This window comes from Phyllobates terribilis, unplaced genomic scaffold, assembly GCF_046119375.1.
Source record: "Phyllobates terribilis strain yellow unplaced genomic scaffold, ASM4611937v1 Scaffold_1__5_contigs__length_1240528914, whole genome shotgun sequence".
Lineage (NCBI taxonomy): Eukaryota > Metazoa > Chordata > Amphibia > Anura > Dendrobatidae > Phyllobates > Phyllobates terribilis.
In genome coordinates, this window is record NW_027362761.1 from 217,392,347 (window position 1) to 217,417,968 (window position 25,622).

General features: G+C 45.0%; 1 protein-coding gene across 1 annotated transcript in view; it reads right to left on the reverse strand.

Moving 5' to 3' along the window:
* Positions 1 to 25,622, reverse strand: part of LOC141201433 (cryptic protein-like) — a 63,390-nt gene that overhangs the window by 13,473 nt on the left and 24,295 nt on the right. The window contains exons 2-3 of the mRNA XM_073663686.1: positions 5,218 to 5,307; positions 3,576 to 3,722 (exon numbers count right to left, since the gene is read on the reverse strand). Of these exons, the coding sequence (XP_073519787.1) occupies positions 3,576 to 3,722; positions 5,218 to 5,307 (237 nt within the window). The remainder of the gene's footprint in view (positions 1 to 3,575; positions 3,723 to 5,217; positions 5,308 to 25,622) is intronic.

A 25,622-nucleotide genomic window follows, 5' to 3' on the forward strand; every position in this document is an offset into this window, starting at 1 on the left:
AGGTGCAGAGATGACAGGGATAGGAGATGAAGCTCTGCCCAGCGAAAGATCCTTGTTGAGATTAATTGCAGGTTTCTGTTCCTTGTGCTTCCCTGATGTCTCAGGTGGGCTACCGTTTTCATATTGTCCGAGTATATTCTGACATGCGACCCCTGGAGTAGGAACTCAGCTGCCAGAAGAGTCTCTTCCACTGCTTTCAATTCTCTTAAGTTAGAGGACTGATCCGCAATTTCTTGCTACCAAATTCCCTGAAAGGCCACCTGGGAGACCACGGCTCCCCATCCCCTCTTGCTGGCGTCTGTCTTGACTGACACAAACGGATGCTGAAACCATACTGTTCCCTTCTCCAGATTTCTTGGACAAAGCCACCATCTTAAAAGATGGTTTCACCTGCTCTGGTAGATGAATCCTGCTGGTGAGGGAACTTAGAGATCTGTCCCAGTGGGAAAGGATGAAGCTGTGGAGAACAATTGTATGTGCTTGAGCCCAAGGTACCGCTTGAACAGAGGAGGTCATGGTCCCCAGGACGGACAAGGCAAATCTTATTGAGACTTTGTTCAATAGTGCACGGACTTTCGACCTCAGCTGAATTTGCTTTTGCCTTGGCAAAAACAAGGTCTGCTGCTGGGAATCTAGAAGAATCCCCAAAAAGGTCTTCTTGTGGAGGGAAGTAGATCTGACTGGTCACGATTTATCAGCCATACCAATGATTCCAGAGTATGAAGAGTCACCTGGAGGTGCTCCTTCAATATTGGGACTGAGGGAGCCGTTAATAAAAAAAATCGTCCAAATATGGGACGATACTGATATCCCATCTTCTTACAAAAGCCACCACTTCCGCCATGAGCTCCGTGAACAAGCAGGGAGCTGACAAAATCCCGAAGGGAAGCACGTTGAACTGAAAATGATATATTCTTTGATTTTGACTTACAGGAAGTTCCTCAGATTTGCTGTAAGAAGGATGAATTGGCACAGGATAGACCTGCAAGAGGCGTACAATTGTTTCCATCACAAAATCTTCCCCAATCAGTGGAATTGTAGACTTGAAAGATTCCATCTTGAACCTTCTGTATTTTACAAATGGAGATGTTTCAGATTGAGAATTATTCTGTAGGCACCTGATGCCTTTTTTAACAGGAATATTCGGGAATAGCGACCTTCTCCTCGTTCTCTTCCAGGAACTGTTGATATTACGCCTGCATTTTGTAAATCCTGAAGACATTAGGATTTTCTGAAATCTGAGGAAGACAAAGTTGTTATCTCTACTCTTCTTGGTGGGTAAGCAGCGAAGTCGATTTTGACTCCTGTTTCTACTATCTCCAGTATCTTTCTGTCTGTTGATATTAGCAGCCACTGTGGAAGGAAACTTGCAGTCCTGCCTCCTACCTTCCTGGCGTCACGGTCTGTCTTGTGTTTTCAAAAATATTCTTCCCTCTTCCACCTTTGGGGTAAGACCAGCGACCGGATTTTCCTTTGCCTCTATAGTGAAACGATTGCTGTTGCGGAGATGGAAGAAATGGCCTCTTCCTAAAGGTTTTTGGAACTTTTGGCTCTGGTAAAGATTTTTTCTTGTCCGTAGCTTTTTCTAATAGCTCATCCAAGGCCGAACCAAAGCATATATTCTCCTTTAAACTGGATGGAACAAAGCTTTGATTTTGATTTTGACACATTATCTCCGCTCCACATTTTCAGCCATAAAGCTCTTCTCGTGGAATTGGATAGTACTGCCGATCTTGCTGCAATTCTAGCAGACTCTGCAGAGGCTTCCGCTAAGAACCCTGTGGCCTTCTGCAGTAGGGGAAGAGATGCAAGAAGGTACTCCCTAGGAGTACCTTTCGAGAGATGATCTTCTAATTGCTGTAACCAGAGGAACATGGATCGTGCTACACAAGTCGAGGAGATATTTGTCCTCAGGGAAGCCTCAGATGTTTCCCCATGTCTTCAACAGGCTGTCCATCTTCCTCTCCATTGGATCCTTTAGTTGGGAGGAGTCTTCGAATGGAAGGGTCGTCTTTTTCACCATCTTTGCAACTTGAACATCTCCTTTTGGAATCTCGGACCATGCTTTAGTCATACTCTCATCTAGAGAGAATCTTTCATTTCTCCTGCAATATTTAACCTTTTTTCCGGGAACTCCCATTCATCCATGATGAGACTACGGATATCGTCGTGCACCCGGAACACTACCTTTTTCTTCAACTTCAAGCCCCCAAACATCTCATCCTGGATTGTACAGGTTTTCTTCTCTTCCTCCACCTGCATAGTGTCCCTCACTTGCAATAACAACTCTTCCATATTTTCCTGAGGAAAAATAGTACTTTTTGTCCTCTTCACTTACCTGATCTGCACTCAGGTCACCTTCTTCAAGCTCTTCCATAGAAATATTCACCTCAGAGACTGAAGTATCCCTGACTGGATACTTCCTCTTTTTGGCCAGGGGGAGGACCCTCAGCCCTCGCTTGCTGGAAGTACTGTGAGAAGGAAGCTAGTGAGGACAGTATTTCCTGCCAGACCAGTCCCCTAACTTCTTCCATAAGGGACGGCTGTTCCTCTTTCACAATATTCTCCGTGCAGCTCTGGCACAGGGGTTTCTTATGGCCCGAGGTAAGCTTTTTTCTTCAAATGGCACATTTGGGTATTGTAGTACTTTCACCCACTTTTGGTGCAGGATCCTTGTCTCCCTAAAATTAAAAGGGGAGATTTATTTAAACTTTTTGGATCCTGCTCAAGAGAGTGGGGAATAACCTATCCCAGGAGTACTTACTAGGGCTGGGTTCGCACCAGGCTCTGCAGGTGCAGGCTTCGAGGCAACACCTTTCATAGATACAAACATTTTCTGTCCTACCTTATCGGTGTCTTCTCACCTGGGCCTTTTATACCTTTTATAATCAGGTGGAAGTTTTCCTCCATTTTAGGGAAAAAGCGCTGTTTCAAATTTCCCACCGCGGCCCCATGCGTTCCACTGTGGAACGCAAACCGGAAGTGACGCTGCCATGGAGGACGGAGGATCAATCTACAGGAGGCCCACAGCCCTCCACCCACTCAGCTTTACCCAAAGGCACAGGAGAGTGAGGAGGTCCCGATCCGGAGGGAATAGGAGCTAACAGGGGAGGAAGGCCAGAGGCGCTCAATCCCTGCAGCCCGGCTCAGGTATGTTAATAGGGCACTGCTCGCCGGCCACAGCTACCTTAGAAACCTCTTCATCCCATAGGGTCAGGAAAACACTGGGGATAGTATTGGGGAGGGGCTATTTAACCTCTTGTGTTTCCTATGCCTAATTAGGATGGGGAGGCAACCTCCAGGTGGTGCTGTCGTGGAGGGGATTGGAGAAAATTTAAATAATTTTATATCTTCAGTAGCTGACAAAGAGTGGGCATTCAGGCAATGGAATAGAGGAGTGAGATTTTATTTCTGAGCGTGTTCAAGTTGGCGCAGCATGTAAAAATGAAGCATCCTCACCTAGAAGACTTTGTCTGTGGGGTTTCATTTAACACTGTGGATACAGGTTTTACACAATCTTTTTGGAAAAGCGACAATGAAAAATAAATGGCATACAGTGATGCAACGTGACTTACTTTTTGTCAGCCCAATAAAGGGAATCTTCTCTCCAGTGCTTTTGTGCTTTCGAATCCCAGTGTGGTTAGTGTCCCTCACAGGCTTCTCTAAATAGGTTTCTAACAGCAGTGCAGACCTAGCCGTGATCATTGTTCCGTTCTGAAATGCTGGCATCAGGAACACATAATGTATTATTAAATGCTGACTTTATATGTTATATTGTTACTATAGACGGCATTGAAATAAGTCCCTACATGAAGTAGGAAAATATGACTGATACAAATGGTTAGAATTCAGTTTCCAATCATAAGACTGTATATTATACAATGAAATATTTGCTCTTTTTTTTTTTTTTTAAATATTTGTGCTGATAAAAGTTAAAGTTATAAACAAAGAAAATAAAAGGTATGGCAAGTGAATATCTATGTCAAAGAGGTGGACCATACTTTTACTGTGGGGTCTTTGGAAAAAAGGGGACCTCCAAGAGGACCTAGACCTGGCTGATTATATCAGTTTGGTTATTGGTTAGCCAAAACCGGTTAGGGGGTAATTGTACAAAGTAATATGGAAAAGGAAGACCTAGTGAAACAAACCATGGCAGCTTCTCCAGTATCCAGCACCACTCCAGTCCTTTTCTGGGTTACGATGACTACTCCGATTTTCCAGTTCTCATGTGAGCCTGAAGTTGCTTTTACAATTTAAGCCTATGGAGTCTCATTTAGACACCCCATTTGTTTACATTGTAAAAGTGACTTCCGACTCACATACTGAGCCCAGTGTTAAAGGGCTACCCTATGTGCTGGGCATTATTACTATATGAGTGGTTGTAACCATGGATATCTAATCTACTGCAGTTAGCTGTCGTACTAATTAATATATATATAATTTTTTTAATACACACATGCCCTCTGCATATTGGAATAGGGTCCTGAAGATGGGAATACCCCTTTAACTGCCAAGTGAAAAGACCCAACCCCCCCCCCCCCCCTGTGACCCAGAAGAGGACCCAGACGTGCTGGACACCGGAAAAGATGGCAATCGGTGAGATATTAATATATCTACATCGCATACACATTTATGCCATAAAAATTTTCATGGGATTGCTTCTTTAAATCTTCAGTCTCATAAGAAGGGTGTAATAACTTTACCTATTCTGGCCATCCTCCCACTACTGCCCCAGATCTACTTTTGCAGCATGAGCAATGAAGAACAGATACAGGGAACTAGAGTACAGAGATAGGACGTTTCACAAAATGGGTTAGATATTTTTCCTTCCCTAATGAGCTCCAAAAATTACTTATGGCAAATGCAAAAATTCCCTAAAATTTATTGATTGCAGTTTCCATATTTCCCATTCAAGTAAAACATGGGGACAAACATGTGGAGAATTTACACTGAATCCTAAAATGTACATGGATGTTTTGCTATGCGGATGATTATAAATTGTTTAGCCCAAATTAACAAATTGGTAATGCTTAGCACCCTATATTTAAATGCTCAAGGTAGAGAAAGATTTTGTGAGGGTTTATAATGTACAATGTGCTTTTGCGTCATAGTAGATGACATCAACTTAACCTTTTCTTTGTGTGACATCCGGCAATTTTCTTTAATGTGATTTCAAGTCAAATCACACATTCATTCTGGTACGCAGCAGACACTCACCAATTCCCAAGTGACCGGCAATAAGGATCTGAAAAGCCAGGTAATAAAAAAGTCTGGAGAATACAAAGAGAACATATTTAATTAACTCTCCTGTTCAAGTGTTAAAGGTAAGCATTTGAATACATTAATTTGCTATTTTGAATCCCAAAGGCCACACAGCTAAGTGGCCTTGCGGGGCTTTAATTAATGTTACCTACTAAGTAAACCAACCCTCCTGAAGTGACCTGTTTAGGCCTACTAATTAAGCCTTTTACTGTGCCGTATTCAGTTCACTGGACTATACAACTATAATTACCTGCTAATAATTTGCACTGGATAAGATTTATAGGCCTAGTTTATTTCATTTTTTTGCAAAAAAAAAAAAAAAAAAAAATCCATGCATCTATACATTGAGAAAAAAAATTGATATTTATTTCTCATGCAAATCAATTTGCCATCCTACATGAATGCAGAAAAAAAAAAAGCTAAATATATTGTTTAACCACTTGAGATGCATGAAAATAGTTTGTCTTGCGCGTCAGCTGTTTGTCCTATGAAATCTATTTGCACACTGCCATACTACGTACGCATTGGTATAGTATGACACGATAAAATATAGCACCCATAGTCTGCTTTTGGCCTATGCTGTGCCTTTGAATTTTATAAGGAGGCACACTTAGTATCTATGACAATGTCTGATTGAAACAGCTAAGAGAAAAAAAAAAAAAAAAAAAAAAGTGACAAGTTTAATCACATTTATACAAAACTTTCTCTGCTGTAAGTAATACATCACGTGGACACAAATTATCCTACAGGTTTTAAATAAGAAACCACATGACTGAGTAAGGGCACAGACGTTTGACTCTCACATACGAGAAAAACGGACCGATATCAGAGATTGATCAAAGTTTGATAAAATTCTCTACCGTGGGAGAATTTTTTTTTTCCCACCTTCTACCAATCTATGTCATTCGAGCGCGGTCCGATTTTTTCATGGATGCATAGACTTGCATTGCAAAGTTTGCTCCTATGCGCGGATTAAAATTGGACTAGTGATGAGCGAGCACTAAAATGCTCGAGTACTCCATGCTCGGGTCGTGCAAATTGGAATACTCGGGTGCTCGACCCGAGCAACGAGCCCAATGTAAGGCTATTGGAAACTAAGTGTATGGGCTGACAAACATTTACTCCTGGGGGGGTATACATGAACATAAATAATTTTATACAGTATTTTTTTTATGTGGGTGTTGCATCATGGACCACGGTCACCCTGGTGATATGGTGGTAGAGGATGAGGAGAAGGAGAAGAGCAAATAGCCAAAATCAGGAAGCGTATACCCATGTGTGGGTGTGAAGAGGTGCATGGGAATACACCTCCCAAAAAAATTACACTGGATTTGAGTTTGTTACGCTGCCATCATTCGGTGGTGTTGAGAAGTCTGGCCCAATCCAGCCTGTCAGCATTTTCAGTTGATAGGCGGATTCGCTTATCAGTTATAATTCCACCAGCGGCACTAAAAACCCGCTCTGATAAAACACTAGCGGCAGGGCAGGACCTCCAAGCCATAGAGAGCCAGTTCATTCCACATATCCAGCTTGGATACCCAATAATTATAAGGCATAGAGGAATCACAGAGGATGTAGGGGTACGGTCGGCAAGGTACTCCCTCAGCATCTTCCCAAACTTTGCACTCCTTGAGAGTACCCCGCGCCTCAGAAAATTCTCCCAGAACTTTGACAGTGTTCCCCTGCCTCTGCTGGATTGAAGTTGTGTCTCTCTCGCCTGTACTCCTTGGTTGTCCAACGAAGTGTGACCTCTGCCGCCAGCGTTTTCAGATGGGAATTTTTTTTAATAGTTCCACAACAAGGGCCTTCTGGTACAGCCCCATTTTTGCAGAACTGTCCGCCTCAGGAATAAGAGATCTAAAGTTCTCCTTGTAGCATCGGTCTAGAAGTGTCACCAACCAGTATTGACTGTCACCAAAATTTTGAGAATGCGAGGGTCACGAGAAAGGCAGCTTAACAAACTCAGCCATGCATGCCAGACTGCTAACAGGCAAGACTTCCATGTCCTCACCAAGAGGACGAGTGACCATGCTCGCCGCCTCCTCCTCCTCTCTGTCCTCGGGCCATCCATGCTGAACAGACAGTATGATAGCTGTGCAGTACTGTCTATAGCGCATGACATGAGATGAGGCTGGGCTGTGAGTAATCACCCTGTATGGTTCCTTGCTCCATCTCATCGTGCTTCGCCTGCAATGCATCCTCGTTGATTGTGAGCAGAAAGCGTTTCCGAAGACAGAAGCGGGATGGTGACGCTAGTTATGGCGTCATCGCCACTCACCATCTTGGTGGAGTCCTCAGTTTTGGAGGATGGTACATATGTCTGACATCCAAGTCCACTACTGAGGTCTTATGTGTGGAGTCTGAACTGAATACCGACTGCCTTGTTGATGCTGGTAGTCAACAACTGCCCTCTTCTGCTCACAAATCCTTCCTGACATCTGTAGTGTAGAGTTCCAACACGTGGGGACATGACACCAGTCTGTGAGCCGGAAGCTGCAAACGCTGCTGAAACACGGCAAGGGTGGCGGAAGCTGTAGGTGACTTTCTAAAATGGGCACACAGGCGGCATACTTTAACCCCTTCAGGACCCAGCCTATTTTGACCCTAAAGACCTTGGCATTTTTGTCAATTCTGACCAGTGTCCCTTTACGAAGTAAAAACTCTTTAACACTTCAACGGATCCTAGCGATTCTGAGATTGTTTTTTCGTGACATATTGGGCTTCATGTTAGTATTAAATTTAGGTCGATAATATTTGCGTTTATTTGTGAAAAAATCAAAAATATGGGAAAAATTTTGAATTTTTATTCTACTAAACCAGAGAGTGATGTGACACAAAATAGTTAATAAATAACATTTCCCACATGTCTACTTTACATCAGCACAATTTTGGAAAAAAAAAAAATTTTGGTTGGAAGTTTGAAGGGTTCAAAGTTCATCAGCAATTTAACTTTTTTACAGCAAAATTTAAAAAAACTTTTTTTTTTTTTTTTAGGGACCACATCACATTTGAAGTCCTTTGAGGGGTGTGCATGACAGAAAACACCCAAAAGTGACACCATTCCAAAAACTGCACCCCTCAAGCTACTCAAAACTACATTCAAGAAGATTATTAACCCTTCAGGTGCATCACAGGAACTAAAGCCACATGGAAGAAAAAAAATTTAATTTTTCTAACAAAAATTTTCTTTTAGCCTAATTTTTTTAATTTTCACATGGGTAACAGGATAAAATGCATCCTAAAATTTGTTGGTCAATTTCTCCTGAGTACACGGATACCTCATATGTGGTCATAAACCACTGTTTGGGCACACGGCAGGGCTCAGAAGGGAAGGAGCGCCATTTTACTTTTTGAATGGAAAATTAGCTCCAAAAGTCAAATTGCGCTCCTTCTCTTCTGAGCCCTGCCATGCGCCCAAACAGTGGTTTATGACCACATATGAGGTATCAGTGTACTCAGGAGAAATTGACCAACACATTTTAGGATGCATTTTATCCTGTTACCCATGTGAAAATTAAAAAATTTAGGCTAAAAGAAAAATTTTTGCGAAAAAAAAAAAAAAAAGTACTTTTTTGTTTTCACAGATCAATTTGTGAAGCACCTGGGGGTTCCAAGTGCTCACTATGCATCTAGATAGGTGCCTTGGGGGTCTAGTTTCCAAAATGGGGTCACTTGTGGGGGAGCTCCACTGTTTAGGCACATTAGGGGCTCTCAAAACGCAACATGGTGTCCGCTAACAATTTGAGCCGATTTTCCATTCAATTTGTTAGCGGACACCATGTCGCGTTTGGAGAGCCCCTAATGTGCCTAAACAGTGGAGCTCCCCCACAAGTGACCCCATTTTGGAAACTAGACCCCCCAAGGCACCTATCTAGATGCATAGTGAGCACTTGGAACCCCCAGGTGCTTCACAAATTGATCTGTGAAAACAAAAAAGTACTTTTTTTTTTCCCACTTTTTCATTTTTATGAATCAATTTGTGAAGCACCTGGGGGTCCAAGTGCTCACTATGCATCTAGATAGGTGCCTTGGGGGGTCTAGTTTCCAAAATGGGGTTACTTGTGGGGGAGCTCCAATGTTTGGGCACACAGGGACTCTCCAAACGCAACATGGTTCCAATTTGTTAGCGGACACCATTGTGTAGTGTATGTCAGGTTGGTGTGCGGTGTGGTATATTGTAGTGTACACACCCTCACATACACACCAACCTGACATAGCCTCCTCAGCTGAGTACGCCCTAGACTGGGATGAGCGGGACGGGTGGGACATTTTGTGTGCAAAAAATAAATAAATAAAAAAAAAAATCGAAACTTTATTATAGTGTGTGTGTGTGTGTGTGTGTGTGTGTGTGTGTGTTGTAACCTTCTGCAGTCATGTGTGGGGGCGGTCAGGCGTAGGGGGCGGCTGAGGAGAAGGAGGAGCCAGCAGCAGCAGCAAGGGGGGTGATCACTGGGGCAAGAGCCGGCAGCAGCAAGGGGGGTAGGAGGCCAGCAGCATCAGGGGGGTGATTACTGGGGCAGAAAGGGGAGCAGGAGCTGGCAGGAGCAGGGGGGTGATTATTGGGAGGTGGGGGGGTGATATCACTGGAACTGGGGGATGGTGGGTTTGATCACAGGAGCAGGGCATTTACACTGAGCCTGCTGCTGCCTGTGATCACAGTCCACCGGCTGTCAGAAGGAGAGCAGCAGCTGATGGATGAAGACGTGGGAGAGGGAGCGGAGGTCGGGGTGCAGGTATGAAAGTGGAGGGGGGGGCAATACTACCTGCTGCGGGTCAGCAGCAGAGGGTCCAGGGATGGGAAGGAGCTGGGGAATTTCAGCCATCCCTCCATATCCGATTGGGGCTAGTATCCATGTGACGCTAGCCCCCCAATCAGATCTGGGGGGCTAGCGTCACATGGGGGGGGGGAGGGGGGGGGGACAGAGGTAACACTCCCCCTAGCCAATGGCTGATGCTATAAGCATCAGGCCATGCCCATATTTAAATATTTCACCAATTTTCATTGGTGAAATATTTAATTCATTCCGATTGGCAGTTTCACTAAAAGTGAAACTGAAACTGCCAATCGGAGGGGTCCCAGGCACGGGGGGGGGGGGGGGTGTGTTAATCCTCCCCCCGTGGGGTCAACTTCAGGATGTCCAGATGCCTGAGCGACCCCGCACGCTGTGACATGGGTCGGGAACGAACTGATTTCCATGTCACAAACGGTGTGACACGGGTCGGGAAGGGGTTAACAAGCAGATACGGCTGCTCCGGGTAGAATTTGAGAAACCGCTGAACCAGGAGGTTAAGCACATGGGCCAGGCATGGTACGTGTATGAGCTCGCCTCAGAGCCGCCACCAGGTTCCGGCCATTGTCACACACGACCATGCCTGGCTTCTGTCTGCTGCCACCACACTGCTTCTTCCTTCCTGTTGGGGTGCTCTGCCTCCCTCCCCCTGTGTGCTGCTGTCCTCTCTCTGCATATCCTCCTGCCAGGTGGGGTAAGGTACTATATCGTCCACCACCTCGTCTTCCACTTCCACACCCTGGTCCTCCTCCTGACTTTCTGGCAATTGTGTCTCATCATCGTCCACCTCGTGACACTTTCCCACCGTCGCCATCGTGTAACCGTGGCTGCTCAAATATTTGGGCATCGCTACATGCGATCTCCTCTTGCCCCGCTTCAAGTGGACCAGGCAAGAGACCCGAATCTATAAATGGAAAAGTGAACAGCTCTTCAGAGTGTCCAAGTGTGGGATCATTTGTCTCCGGGCACTCAGCATGGTGGGAGAAAGGAGGATCAAGGTGAGGAATATGCGGTCCAGACTCAAGGCTACTGAGACTTGATAGTGTGGAAGACAGGGTGGTGGTGGCTAAGTGACTGGAAGCATTATCCGCTATCCAACCAACAACCTTTTGACACTGCCTGGGTTCAATAGTGCTGTGCTGCGGTCCCCTAGGAATTGGGACAGGAAGGTCGAGCGAGAAGATGTGGGTGTTTGTTGTGGCACAATTTCAGCTTGCCCACGGCCTTGGCCTCTGCATACACCATCAAGTCCAGTTCCCCATCCCTTGCTATGCGCCTTGCCCATTTTAAATGGAGGACAATATCTTTCACGCTCCCTACAAATGGCTGAATTAGGAGTGAAATTATATGTAATCCATGTGATGTAGAAACTACAGTTTTAAATACCTGGCCTGTAGGTAAGTAGTTTGAACAGCGAACCAATGCCAAAAAGTTCGCTGACACACTGAAAAAAAATTTGAATGGAGGCCAAAAATGGCAGTATTTTCAGTGCAATTATATGTGATCCGTGTGACCACAGTTTTAAATAGCTGGATTTTTAGTGCTGTAATATGGAAAGGACCTGGCTGTATTCTGCAGTGCAAACAAGCAAATGGCGCAGAAAAACGGTGTTCTCTGGATTGCTTTTAAAGCAAATAATGAGGATTAAGATCCCAAAAAAATTATTCTTGGCCCCTGAGACCTGAGCCTTTGTCTAGAAATATCCAACAGCAGTAGAAGGCAGAAATGGAATGGAGCCTCCTGTACTACTGCAGTCTGCTATACACACTGCCTGCCTGATATCTCTTCTGATGGATTAGTCCTCAGAAGGACTGTTTGTTGAGATGGATATGTGTAATGTACTGTTTTTCTCCCTACACTACATAATACACAGCCAAATCTCTCCCTACACTGCCTGATTGCGGAGTAGACTGACGAGCACAGCTGTGCCAGGTCTGATATAGACCTGATGACGCTGTGCGGCCAGCCAATCATTTTGGTGAAGATCATTTCACAAATATCCCTGATCATACAATACTAAACCACATTAGCATATGATCAAAGAGCTACAGAAATCCTGTGAAAATGCTATTTCTATTTATTCAACAATTTTATGAAAATATTTTCCTGCACCTCCCCCCCCTCCAAAAAAAAAAAACACAAAACACACACCACACCAGTAAAAACCTGCATAAAAGGCATTACATGGGAAGAAAAAAAAAACAAAATGGAGTACACCGGGTATGTGAGTGAGGTTTGTAAAAATCACATTACATTGTCCAGAAACAAACCGATTCTAAATGACCGAAACCTACTCTTGGGCTGCATTCACACATCCGGGTCTATTTTTACATCGGGGTAAAACGTGGCACCTATATTACTTTTGTTTGCTCTTTAAAAACTGAAGGCGGTAAACTTTTAGCAATGGATCCATTAAAAATGAATGGAAAACTGAAGTAAAAAGCATGGCCTTTATTTTTTTACCCATATTATACGCTTCCCTAAATACTTTAATGGATGAATTTGAGCCACAAAACAAAATGAGAATAGGACATGCTCTGAGTGTCATGAGCTGGAGACATTTTTTAAAACTAATGTGTGCATGGGAAAAAAAAAACAAACTATGGGTCAATATGCGGTCTCAGACACGTATAACAGATGTGTAAATGTGGCCTTGGACTGGAATCACATTTAGGCCATGGCCCCACTATCAGTATTTGGTCAGTATTTTTTCTCAGGAGTGGGAGCAAAAACCAGATGAGGAACAATCAGAGAAAAGGTATAATAGAAACAAGTCACCAATTCTGCATTTATCACCCACTCCTGAGAACAAATACTGCCCACTATGCGTTTTTCAAGCGTTTTTGATGCGGAATTTCCGCAGCAGAAATGCTTTAAAAACGCTTGGTAATCCATGCCCCATGATCCCCAATGAAAATCCACATGTTCTGTGCCCATGCTGCGGAATTTTCCGCTGCATGTCCATTATTTGTACCTTTCCGCATGCGGATTTGAGGTCCCAATGCATTTGAAAAACGCAAGTCAAATCCGCATGTAAAAACACTTCAAAAACACATGCAAAATCCACAAGCGTTTTTGACTGCCAAGAACATGCAGAAACGCTGCGGAAATTTTCTGCATCGTGGGCACATAGCCTTACAGTTTTATTTTTAGACAAGCCAGGGGTGGATCCAAAAGGTCATGAGAAACAAAGGATGGTCTTATATTTCCTGCTAGATCTAATCCTAGATTTGGGTTAATATAATTACATATACAATGATTTATACTTATACCAATTGAAAAGAAAGAGTTAATCTTAGGGAAAAAAAATGTTCCATTTGAGCTGTGAAATGTAAGATTTAAAGTAGCAGAATGGAATCTTACCTGCTACAGACCATCCTTTCCTTTGCTATCCAACTCCACTACTAATCTGAAATTCAGGAGCACCATGCAGTTAAGAAAAAGCAAGGTGTCTCCTTCTCCTGCATATCAATTAATGAGACATTCAAATTCAGTCACACTGCGTCTCACTTCAGGGCACACCCAGGAAAGAGAGGGATTGTACAAATCAATGGATTTTATTCACAAAGAATCTGGGTGTCCACTAAATAGGCAGAGGCAAATGCCTGGAATCATTTAGAAGCATGGTTTTATAAAATATTTATACATAAATGGGAATCATTTTTCACTTAGATGTTTTAGAAAAGTAAAAAACGACTTAGAAGAAAATTAGGGCAACCCTGAGGTATCGAAAATGTTGTGTAGCTTTTCATGTATATTTATATGATAGAATTATTTCTTTTATATCAATATTACAAAATGCATTAATAATGGCATTTGCCCTAAACCTTTGTTTATGTTGCCAGTTGCTATGATTTACTACATTATTTATTTATTTTACTCACTTATATAGCACCATTAATTCCACAGCACTTTACATATATTATCAGCACTGTCCCCATTAGGGCTCACAATCTAGATTACCTATCAGTATGTTCTTGGAGTGTGGAAGGAAGTTGGAGTAATGGGAGTAGAGATGAGCGTTGTTCGACTCGAACTGTTCGCCAATCTCAAATTCGAGCTGTTTTGGGCGGTGTTCGAGCCGTTCGGCGAACACGAACGATTTGAGAAAAATTCGGCTGTTCGAGGTTATGTTCGATAACTGTTCGTGCACCAAAATCATAACTGGATTTTTTCTCAGTAATGATGAAAATTAATGTTAATACGCAGTTTGAGTGTACAGCGGGGTGGGGGGAGGGGCAGGGGATGGATCTCTGCAGAAATAATGAAGATCTCCATTTTTTTTTCTCTTTCCCGCATTTACAGTGGGGAGGTGCAATCTGTCAGCCTATCAGCAGCGCACACACGGAGCAAAGTGCTTTTTTTCACACAAGCAAGGGCATGTGTCATTGGCAGTGTATGTCACATGTCCTTGCCCTATAAGACCAAGCCATTTTCCCCGTCGCCACCATTTTCTCACTGCTGCAGCTGCGTGTTAGACGACACCGCTGTTGCTGTGTGCGCTATACCTTGTTAATTTCAAGCCAATTTTCGCACAAATCTACAGATAGCTTGGGAGTAGGGAATAGTTGTGATTGCAGTCCTTTTAAGGACTAGGTTACAGCATTTCCTACGACTTTTATCAGGCAGGTCTGTGCTCTTAAATAGATAGATTGTGGGAGTAAAGACTAATTGTAATTGTAGTCCTTTTCAGGACTAGGTTACATCAGTTCCTATCAGTTTTTGCCAGGCAGGTCTGTGCCAGTGCTGTGCAAGTTTTTTTCACAGCATTTGGCTGAATCTAGCAAAGCTAATCCTTTTTGGCCTATTGCAGAGTGTGTTAGTCAGTGGAGTAGCCTATCTGTGTTGCAAGATATACCACCTGTGTATAGAATACCAATTTTTTTACTGCACCTAGTGAAGTAAAATCTTTTGGGCATAGCATCATTCTATTAGTCCATCTATACAGACCTCCATCAGGTTGCAAATTGAATATAATTTTTTTCTGCATCTAGCTCTGAAAAAATATTTGGGCTTCTAGCAGTGTGTGGGACTTGTTCTATTAGTCCATCTATACTGACCTCCATCAGGTTACAAACTGAATATAATTTTTTTCTGCATCTAGCTCTGAAAAAATATTTGGCCTTCTAGCAGTGTGTGGGACTTTCTCTATTAGTCCATATATACTGACCTCCATCAGGTTGCAAATTCAAAATAATTTTTATCTGCATCTACCTCTGAAAAAATATTTGGGCTTCTAGCTGTGTGTGGGACTTGTTCTATTAGTCCATCTATACTGACCTCCATCAGGTTGCAAACTGAATATAATTTTTTTCTGCATCTAGCTCTGAAAAAATATTTGGCCTTCTAGCAGTGTGTGGGACTTTCTCTATTAGTCCATCTATACTGACCTCCATCAGGTTGCAAATTCAAAATAATTTTTTGTCTGCATCTAGCTCTGAAAAAATATTTGGCCTTCTAGCAGTGTGTGGGACTTTCTCTATTAGTCCATCTATACTGACCTCCATCAGGCTGCAAATTAAAAATAATTTTTATCTGCATCTACCTCTGAAAAAATATTTGGCCTTCTAGCAGTGTGTGGGACTTTCTCTATTAGTCCATCTATACTGACCTCCATCAGGCTGCAAATTAAAAATAATTTTTATCTGCATCTACCTCTGAAAAAATATTTGGCCTTCTAGCAGTGTGTGGGACTTTCTCTATTAGTCCATCTATACTGACCTCCATCAGGTTGCAAACTGAATATAATTTTTTTCTGCATCTACCTCTGAAAAAATATTTGGGCTTCTAGCTGTGTGTAGGACTTGTTCTATTAGTCCATCTATACTGACCTCCATCAGGTTGCAAACTGAATACAATTTTTTTCTGCATCTACTTCTGAAAAAATATTTGGGCTTCTAGCTGTGTGTGGTATTTGTTCTATTAGTCCATCTATACTGACCTCCATCAGGTTGCAAATTGAATATAATTTTTTTCTGCATCTAACCCAGCCAATAGTTTTGGCCTAATACCACAGTTTGGCCACTCAGCTCTGCTCGGTTCCCATCCATTGTTTTTTTTGTGCAAACAACTCCAGAGTTGTGAATTAGTTAACCACCAAAATGAGTGGAAAAAGGCCTGCTGCTGGTGGAAAGGGGAATAGGCGTATTGGGAAGGGGAAAAAAGGTTGTGTCCGTGGGGTAGGTGTTAAAGCAACAGTAACATCTGCAGAAGAAAGACCATCTTCCAGCCAAACTAAAATGTCTACTTCTTTTAGCGGACAATGTGATAAGATCCCTTTCTTACGGCCACGCCAATCGCTACAAATTCCAGATGAGGCACAAAAACAGCAGGTGCATCAACGGATATCAAGTGCTCCTTTAAGTGGGCTCTCCTCCACATCAACTTCAACATCACAAATACTCCAGTCCTCAAAGGTGTCACCCCAATCGCACTTGCTTCCTCACAGCTCCCAAATCTCCAGCTGCCCGTCTGAGTATGAGGTAGAACAGATGGTTGAGTCTGCAGAGCTGTTTACTCATACTATAGCCTGGGAATCAAAGGTCGACTCCAGCGCTTCTGTGAATCCAGACGAGGAAATGATCTGCACTGATGCCCAGAATCTTTATGAGTCGGATCCAGGACCAGACGCAGAAGGTTCTGACCATAATGTAGACCCTCATTCCCAAACTGTAACTCCTGTTGGTGGAGACAATGAGGAAGATGATGATGAGACTCAAATACCTGATTGGAGCGACAACTTTAGTTTTTTGTCAGGGCAGGAACAGGTTGGCTCTGAGGACGACGGGTGTGATAACGCACAGGGTGATGATGATGAGGTTGGAGATCCCACTTACTGTCAACCCACAGTCAGCCTAGCGATGAGGTCAGCAGAGGAGGTGGAGGAAGATGCTAGTGACGACGAGGTCAGGTTGCGCCTTCCTGGACAGAGACGTAGTACTGGAAGCACGTCAACAACTGCATCCTCAAACACAACTCTGCCTCTCACCACAAGTCGTGGTGGCTCTTCAGGTCGCATGGGTGCTAAGCCTTGCATAGCCTGGGCATTTTTTCAGATCGATAAAGATGACCCAACTCGTGTTATCTGTAACATTTGTCAGCAAAAGCTAAGTAGAGGCCAAAAAATACATAGTTTGAGTACTTCATGCATGAACCGGCACATGGACATGAAGCATAAGTTGCAGTGGGAAGCTCAGTGTGCTACAATGCGGCCTAGCCGGCCGGGCCAACCACCGTCTGCCATATCTTGTGCATCCGCGGCCTCTTCATCCTCTGTGACTGGGGGGACAGCAGTCACACCTGTTTTGGGGCGCAGACCTGCCACCTCTTTACCCGCAACAGCCAGCGTGATTGCAGGTCATCATTTTCTTTGGAGGTGGTAACACCAGCTGGTGTTGAGCGCTGTCCGACATCGATAGCACCACATTTGGATCAAGGCAACCTAACATGTCCGCCTGCATCTTCCTCACAGACCGGCAGTTTGCCGGGGACACCCTTATCAACCCCGTCTAAGCACAATAGCCAGCCCTCGGTCTCTCAGATGTGGACAAGTAAAAGACCATTTCCTCCTAGCTATGAGAAAGCTAAGAGGTTGAATTTCACCATCTGCAAGCTCTTGGCTACAGAAATGCTGCCTTTCCGCCTGGTGGACACAGAGGATTTTCGAGACCTTATGTCCGTCGCAGTGCCCCAGTACCAGATGCCCACTCGGCACTACTTCTCAAAGAAAGGTATGCCTGCGCTCCACCAGCATGTCGCACACAACATCACCGCTTCTTTGAGAAACTCTGTGTGTGACAGGGTGCATTTCACCACAGACACTTGGACGAGTAGGCATGGACAGGGGCGTTACATGTCGCTGACTGGGCACTGGGTAACTATGGTGACAGCAGGACAAGGGGCTGCTGTCCAAGTCTTGCCGTCCCCACGAGTTGTGCGTCAATCCTCTTTATGTCAAAGTTCCTCCACTGCTTCTGCCTCCTCAACCTCCTCTCGGTCTTCCACCTGCACCCAAAGCCTGTCTGGTCATGCCACAAGCTTTCTAACTGCGCAGAAGGGATCCTGCACACCTCCTTACTATGCTGGCAGTAGGGCTCAACGTCATCAGGCGGTTTTTACTTTGAAATGTCTGGGAAATGTGAGTCACACAGCTGAGGAGTTGTGGTCAGCTCTGGAGAACCAGTTTCATGAATGGTTGTCTCCACTGGACCTGAAACCAGGGAAGGCCGTGTGCGACAATGCTGCAAACCTGGGTGGCCCTTCGCCGGGGCAATGTCACACACGTGCCTTGTATGGCTCACGTGTTGAACCTGGTTGTCCAGCAATTTTTAGCCCACTATCCCAGACTAGATGGCCTTCTGCAGAGGGCACGGTCGCTGTGTGCTCACTTCCGCCGTTCGCATCCCGCAGCTCAGCGACTTACATCTCTACAGAAGTCGTTGGGCCTGCCACTTCACCGGCTAAAATGCGATGTGCCTACCCGGTGGAATTCAACTCTGCACATGTTGCAGCGACTGTGGCAGCACCGACAAGCCCTGGTGCAATACGTTCTGACGTATAGTCTGGGCCAACGAGATCCAGAGGTGGGGCAAATCACGCTGGAGGAGTGGTCTCAGATCAGGGACCTATGCACCCTTCTACACAGTTTTGAAATGGCGACGAAGATGTTTAGTGCTGACGATGCCATTATCAGCATGACTATTCCGGTGATTTACATGCTGGAGCACATGTTAAACAGAATTCGGAGTCAGGTGGTGGCACAAGAGGAGGTGGAGGAAGTAGAGGAGGAGGAGTTGTATGCAGAAGGGCTAACATCTGCAAGGTCCAGACGGTCGGCAGCACCAAGGGGGTAGGCATGTGAGGGTGGGAGAGATGGTTTTACCAGGGCGCATGGTTGCAGCCAAACTAGTGAGGAAGGTGCAGGAGCCCAGGAAGAAGTGGAGGATGAACTGATGGAAGACTCATCAGATGAGGGAGACCTTGATCACATTTCTGTTGTGCGAGGTTGGGGGGAGAGGACAGAGGAAGGAAGCATGATTGTTACCTCGCCACCAACACAACAGGGACTTGGTGCTCCTGGATGCGCAACACACATGAGTGCCTTCTTGCTGCACTACCTTCAACATGACCCTCGAATTGTGAGAATTAGAAATAATCCTGACTACTTGGTTGCCACACTGTTAGATCCCCGGTACAAAAGTAAATTTGCAGAAATTATTCCTGCCATAGAAAGGGATGCACGCATGCAGGAGTATCAGCAGAGACTGTTGCAGAATCTTACATGTGCTTTTCCACAAAATACCAGTGGTGCACGTACTGAATCTCACAGTTCCAACTTGCCAACCATGGGACCGTCAAGTGTTCAGCACTCAAACCGTAACAGAACCACAGTATCTGCTGGTAACATCAATTTTGCGGAATCATTTCACCACTTTTTTAGCCCATCCTTTGCAAGGCCACAGGAGACAAGAAGTCTGACACATAGTCAACGCCTAGAGACGATGGTACAGGAGTATCTCCAAGTAAACATTGAAGCCATGACTGTGTCACTGGACCCTTGCTCTTTTTGGGCTTCCAATCTGGATAAATGGCCGGAGCTAGCCACTTATGCCTTGGAGATCTTGTCATGCCCCGCAGCCAGCGTTCTGTCTGAACGTGTGTTCAGCGCTGCTGGTGGTGTGCTGACAGATAAGCGCACGCGGCTCTCCACTGATAATGTAGACAGACACGTTCATAAAGATGAACAAATCATGGATCCGAAACGACTTTTCTACCCCTGTGTCATCCTGGGGAGAGTAAAAGCTTGATGATTGGTTAAAATCACCCTACCAACCGTTTTAAGCTTTCAAATTACTAATCATGTTTATCTGTATCTTGGCTGGAAAATAATTTGGGCTTTGTAGCAGTGTGCAGCACTGATTCTATTAGGCCATCTATAATAAGCTCCACCAGATTTAAAATTACTAATCATGTTTATCTGTATCTTGACTGGAAAATAATTTGGGCTTTGTAGCAGTGTGCAGCACTGATCCTATTAGGCCATCTATACTAAGCTCCACCAGATTTAAAATTAATAATAATTTTTAGCTGCATCTAGCCCGGAAAATAATTTTGGGGCTCCGAGATGCGCAAGACACATAAGTGCCTTCTTGCTGCACTACCTGCAACATGACCCTCATATTGTCAGAATTCGAAGTAATCATGACTACTGGGTTGCCACACTCTTAGATCCCCCAAACTTTTCGATCAACCTTTTCATTTTAATAAAGACCAAAAAAATGGTCATTTTTGAAATTATAAGCATTAGCAGGTTATTAGAAACTGAAATCAAACAGTTTTCAACTCAAAACTTTATTCTAGGTGATGTTACATTTTCACATAGGACCCCTTGTTCGAAAGGAGCTTCTGAACTCTCTCGTCCATTGAATTTGTCAGGTTTTGGATGGTTTCTGCTTCAATTGTTTTGCATGAGGACAGAATACCCTCCCAGAGCTGTTGCTTAGATGTGAACTGCCTCCCGCCATCATAGACACTCCTTTTGATGATGCTCCAGAGGTTCTGAATGGGGTAGAGGTCAGGGGAGCATGGGGGTCACACCATAAGTTTGTCCCCTTTTATGCCCATATCAGCCAGAGATGCAGATGTTTTATGTGCAGCATGAGATGGTGCATTATCATGCAAAAAAATGATCTTGCTGTGAAATACACGGTTCTTCTTCTTGAACCATGGCAGGAAGTGCTGTTTGAGAAAATCCACATACATTATGGAGTTCATCTTTAGCGCCTTCAGGGATCCTAAAGGGGCCGACAATCTCTCTCCCCATGATTCCAGCCCAAAACATTACTCCACCTCCTCCTTGTTGGCGCTGTAGCCGTGTTTGCGTGGGGTGTCCATCAACCAGCCATCCTCCACTCTATCCATCTGGACCATCGAGCGCTGCGCGGCACTCATCCGTGAACAAAACAGTTTTGAAATCTGTCTTCATGTAATGTTTGGCCCACTGGAGCCGTTTCTGCTTGTGTGAAGTGGATAGAGGAGGTCGACAGGATGGCGTATGCACAGCTGCAAACCTCTGAAGGACCCTGCATCTTGTTGTTCGGGGGACGTTGGAGGCACCAGCAGCTTCAAAAACTTGTCTGCTGCTATGACAAGGCTTTTTTGCCGCTGCTCTTTTAACCTGACGTAATTGCCTGTAGGAAAGAGTCCTCAATTTGCCCTTATCAGCATGCACACGTGTGTACTGTGAATCAGCTACATACTTCTTGATTGCCAAGACACTTCATCCTGATCATCGCACAATGTTGATTGTAGTCATGCCTTGACCTAAACACTCCACAATTTGTTGCTTCTCAGCAGCCGACACATCCTTTTTCTTTCCCATTTTGGCAGAAAATGTAGGCTGCTTAATAATGTGAGACAGCCTTCTTAAGTAGTCTTGCCTTTCATTGGACACACCTGCCAAACTAATTAGCACAGGTGTCTGCAATTGCTTACAGTGATATAAAGAGCCCTGACACACATCACCATCAATGAGTTTAACTGACAAACAAACAAATTCTTCCCTTATCACTCCTAAACACTTTTTGCATAATAATTTGGAACACAGTGTACATGTGCTTTTCCACAAAACACCAGTGGTTCACGTAGTGAATCTTACAGTTCTAACTTGCCAACCGTGGTCTGTATGGAGTTGTTCAATAAAGGGCCCAAAATTAAGATAACATAGATGGGAGAGGTCTCTATGAATAGGAATTCCTAAGTATTTGATACCCTGTGAGGGCCAGGCAAAGGGAAAGTTGGACTGGATGGAATCCTATATAGATTTGGGGAGGGAGACATCGAGGGCCTCAGACTTCGCTGCATTGATTTTAAAATTTGACCATGTAACAAAGTGATCTATTTCAGCCATAACAGCATGGATGGATATATGTGATTGAGTGATATATACTAGGACATCATCAGCAAATAGAGAGCACTTGTACTCGGTGCTTCCCACCTCAATCCACCTAATATTGGGGTTATGGCGAATTGATGAGAGCAGGTGCTCCGTCACTAGGATGTATAAGAGAGGGGACAGAGGACATCCCTGCCTTGTCCCATTGGTGATTGTGAAAGGTGATGAAAATGTTCTGATGCACCCCCTGGGCCTTTGGACACCCGGAGCCGGACCCTTTTTGGTGGATGCTGGTGGTTGTAGTCTTCGTGGCGGCGACCCGGTTCCGTGGCTCAGGGTGGTCAAACCAGTGGCGGAACTATTTATGTGGTTTTGATGTTTAAATGTCCGACTACGCCACCCGTGGATTGCGGTCAGAGTGAACCGCCGCTGCAGGGCAGATCGCTGAGGCTGGTGATGTGGGTGCATCAGAGCGTAGCATAACTCCCCACGGGAGGAGTATAGCCTCAGGGCAGTGTATGCGGAGGATGGGGGTGATGGTGCAGGGCAGCAGCAGTAACGACACGGAGTCAGTGATGCAGTCCAGGGCCTTTACTCACAGTTCTTATTATCCAGACCACGTCTGCAGGTAACGGCTGCCCATGTCGTACTGTGCTCACCAGGTGAGGGGCTCAGACAACTCCCAGATAACTTTGGAGCGCTTCACAGGACCCCCTTTGTGTGTCCTTTGTCTGGCCTTTCTTACCAACCCTTCTGTCCGGCTGCCTCGGGCCTCCTCTTGGTAAACTTGGCGCCAGTTTCCCTGACCCTATGTGGTGCCTTCCTAGCGGGTGTAGCGAGGGGCTGCGCCGCATAAAATGTCACAGCCTCCGGTTTCTAGCTGAGGGTCGTTTCCTGCCTCCACTAGTTTCGGGGACCGGTCTCCCCCTTTGGCCTGACCCCTCCACGCAGGTGGATTCGGGCATGCGGTGGCGACTCGCCCGTCCGCACCCCTGGGATCCCTTCATTCCTCGTTCCTGGAGCCTTCTCCGCTCCTCTTCCTTCCTTCTCCCTCTTCCAGGCCTGGGCCTCTGTTACTAGGCCCGCCTCCGGAGCAGAGCTCATGCAGAGCCCCTGCTCCCTGCCACTTCTGCTCAGACTTCTCTGCACTGAACTAAGATGGTGCCCACCTTTTATACTCCCTTCTCAATGCACCCAGGAACTGCTTCCTCCCTGCTCCTGCACTACAGGGTTCCCCTTCCTCAGTGTTCCCTCCCCCCACTCCAGCCAGGGACATGGACTGTCGTGCCCATCTCAGAGGCATATTGGTCGCCCTGCCCCACGGCAATGTGGTGTAATGCATGCAGGTGTCGGGTCCTGATCCACACTCCATCCTTACCTGAGAGTGAGATATCACACCTCTGGGTGAGGTGCAATACCTCTGTAGCAACCGAGCCCTCAGGGTGCTACAGTTCCATTTATCTTCAGCCTAGGTGACGTATTGTGATACAGGGCCGTGATTTTGGCTATAAAAGGGTCCCCTAGACCCCTACCCCAAGCTTTTTAAGAGAATCATATATGGCGTGCCAGGAGACTCTATGGAATGCTTTCTCAGCATCCAACGAGAGTATCTAATTACAAATTTTTAACTGCATCTAGCCCAGGAAATACTTTGTGCCTAGTAGCAGTGTCTGCTAGTCAGCGGATTATCCCGGCTGTTAAGCAAGCTACACCACCTGTAGTTTGGACACTTAATTTTTTCAAAGGAAATGCTTCGGGACCACGGGATACTCAGTGAAGAGCATCAGGAGGCACCCTAAGGCATAGGGGCTGGGACTGGCAGTAGGATGCCTTGCGGTGGACAGCCGAGCTCGATCCTTATAAAAGCTTTTTAACTGCAGCAGCTTTGGTGGACGCTACTGGAGCTGAAATTACGCGGCTGCTGGCATGAGACTTGCCCTCCAATAGATCCTTGTAAATGTCTTTAAAGTGTATTCATTCAAATTAGAGAGACAATTTAAATTAAAAGCTTAGAGCTGCCTCCACCACAGGGTGGCTCGCTCGACCGACCAGCGGACAGGCACCAGTATTGGGAGAGGGGGGCTGGCCGTCAGGGTTCACCGCGGCTCTGGCACAAACCCGGCGACACGGAGGTGGCACGGGCAGGAGCGGACTGAACGTGTCGGCTTCTCACTTTTTGGATTTTAGAAGGGCATGACATGCCTATATCTGTGTCTCCCCCTCCTTTTACTGCTCCACCTCTTTTCTTTTCGCATGACTATATGTACTTGTCACTTTTCCATGTGTTAGTTGTGTCTTCTGAGCAGTTTGTCAGCTTTTGGACACCTTTGAAGGTGTTTTCTATGTGTTTCTATGTGTTTTTGTTTGCCTGCCATTGGTTTTAACGGTGTTCGAAGGTGTTCGACGAACAGTTCGACGAACAGTTCGGCGAACACACGGGTGTTCGACGAACCAAACCGAACTCGAACACTACGGTGGTGGCTCAACACTAATTGGGAGAGGAGAACAGACAAACTTCTTGCAGATGGTATCTTGGTGAGAATGAACCCAGGATCCCAGCACTGCAAGACTGCAGTGCTAACCACTGAGTCACCGTGCTATATTATGCCAGGGCTTTATGGAGATCATATACATGTGATAAAATGTATCTAAACTCTATCAGAACTGTCCAGTTTGGTGTTAGATTTGCTTCTTAGTGATTCTTAGTGTATTTGGGAATCTGAAAATAGTGTAACTTTGTATGTTTATATGTAGAGATGACAATGAGGAGCTGATGCTTAAGGTCCCCATACACACTAAACTGATCTCACCGAAACCAGCTGATATTAACAGGTTAAGCCAATGATCTAAAGTTTATGGAGGTCTGGCTGACCAATGGCCAGAGGAGATGTCAATCACACATGTTTGATTTTGGACCACCGATCTCATTGTTCTCCCGAACATATGCCAATGGCCGACATGTCAGCTGGCATTGTTCTCATAGTGAATTAATGAGCGCTCGGCTGAACAATCGATCCTATGTATGGGAGAGGCGACTGAGATGGCTGTCGTTCGGTCGTGTGCTCCTGTGTGCTGTATAAGGCCACAGCCCCACTATCAGTATTTAGTCAGTATTTTTTCTCAGGAGTGGGAGCCAAAACCAGATGAGGAACAATCAGAGAAAATGTATAATAGAATCAAGTCACCAATTCTGCATTTATCACCCACTCCTAGTTTTGGCTCTCACTCCTGAGAAAAAATACTGACCGAATACTGACCAAATACTGATAGTGGGGCCGTAGCTGTAGAAAGTCTCCAGCTAACATATCGGCCAAAGGCTTATCTTCGGGAGAACAATGCGATTATCTTCTCATTAAGAACACAAGAATGCTCCACCGAATCACCGTCCCTTTGTATGGGAGAATCGGCTGAGATGGCTGTCAGCATTGTTCGGCTGACAGCTATCTATAAGTGTGGCCAGCTTTAGTTTGCATTTGCCATTTTTTGTCCAATCCATGCTCCTTTGACTGCTACAGTTTAATGAACTAGGAGAAAAAATACATAAAATCTGTATCTCTCTGTGCACAGCATGCATTACATTCATCAACAGGGCACATTTCCTATTGAAAATTTGTCACATTTGTTGAACTATTTTTGGCACAAATTAGTTTAGGTATATGCATTATTGGTTTGCAGCA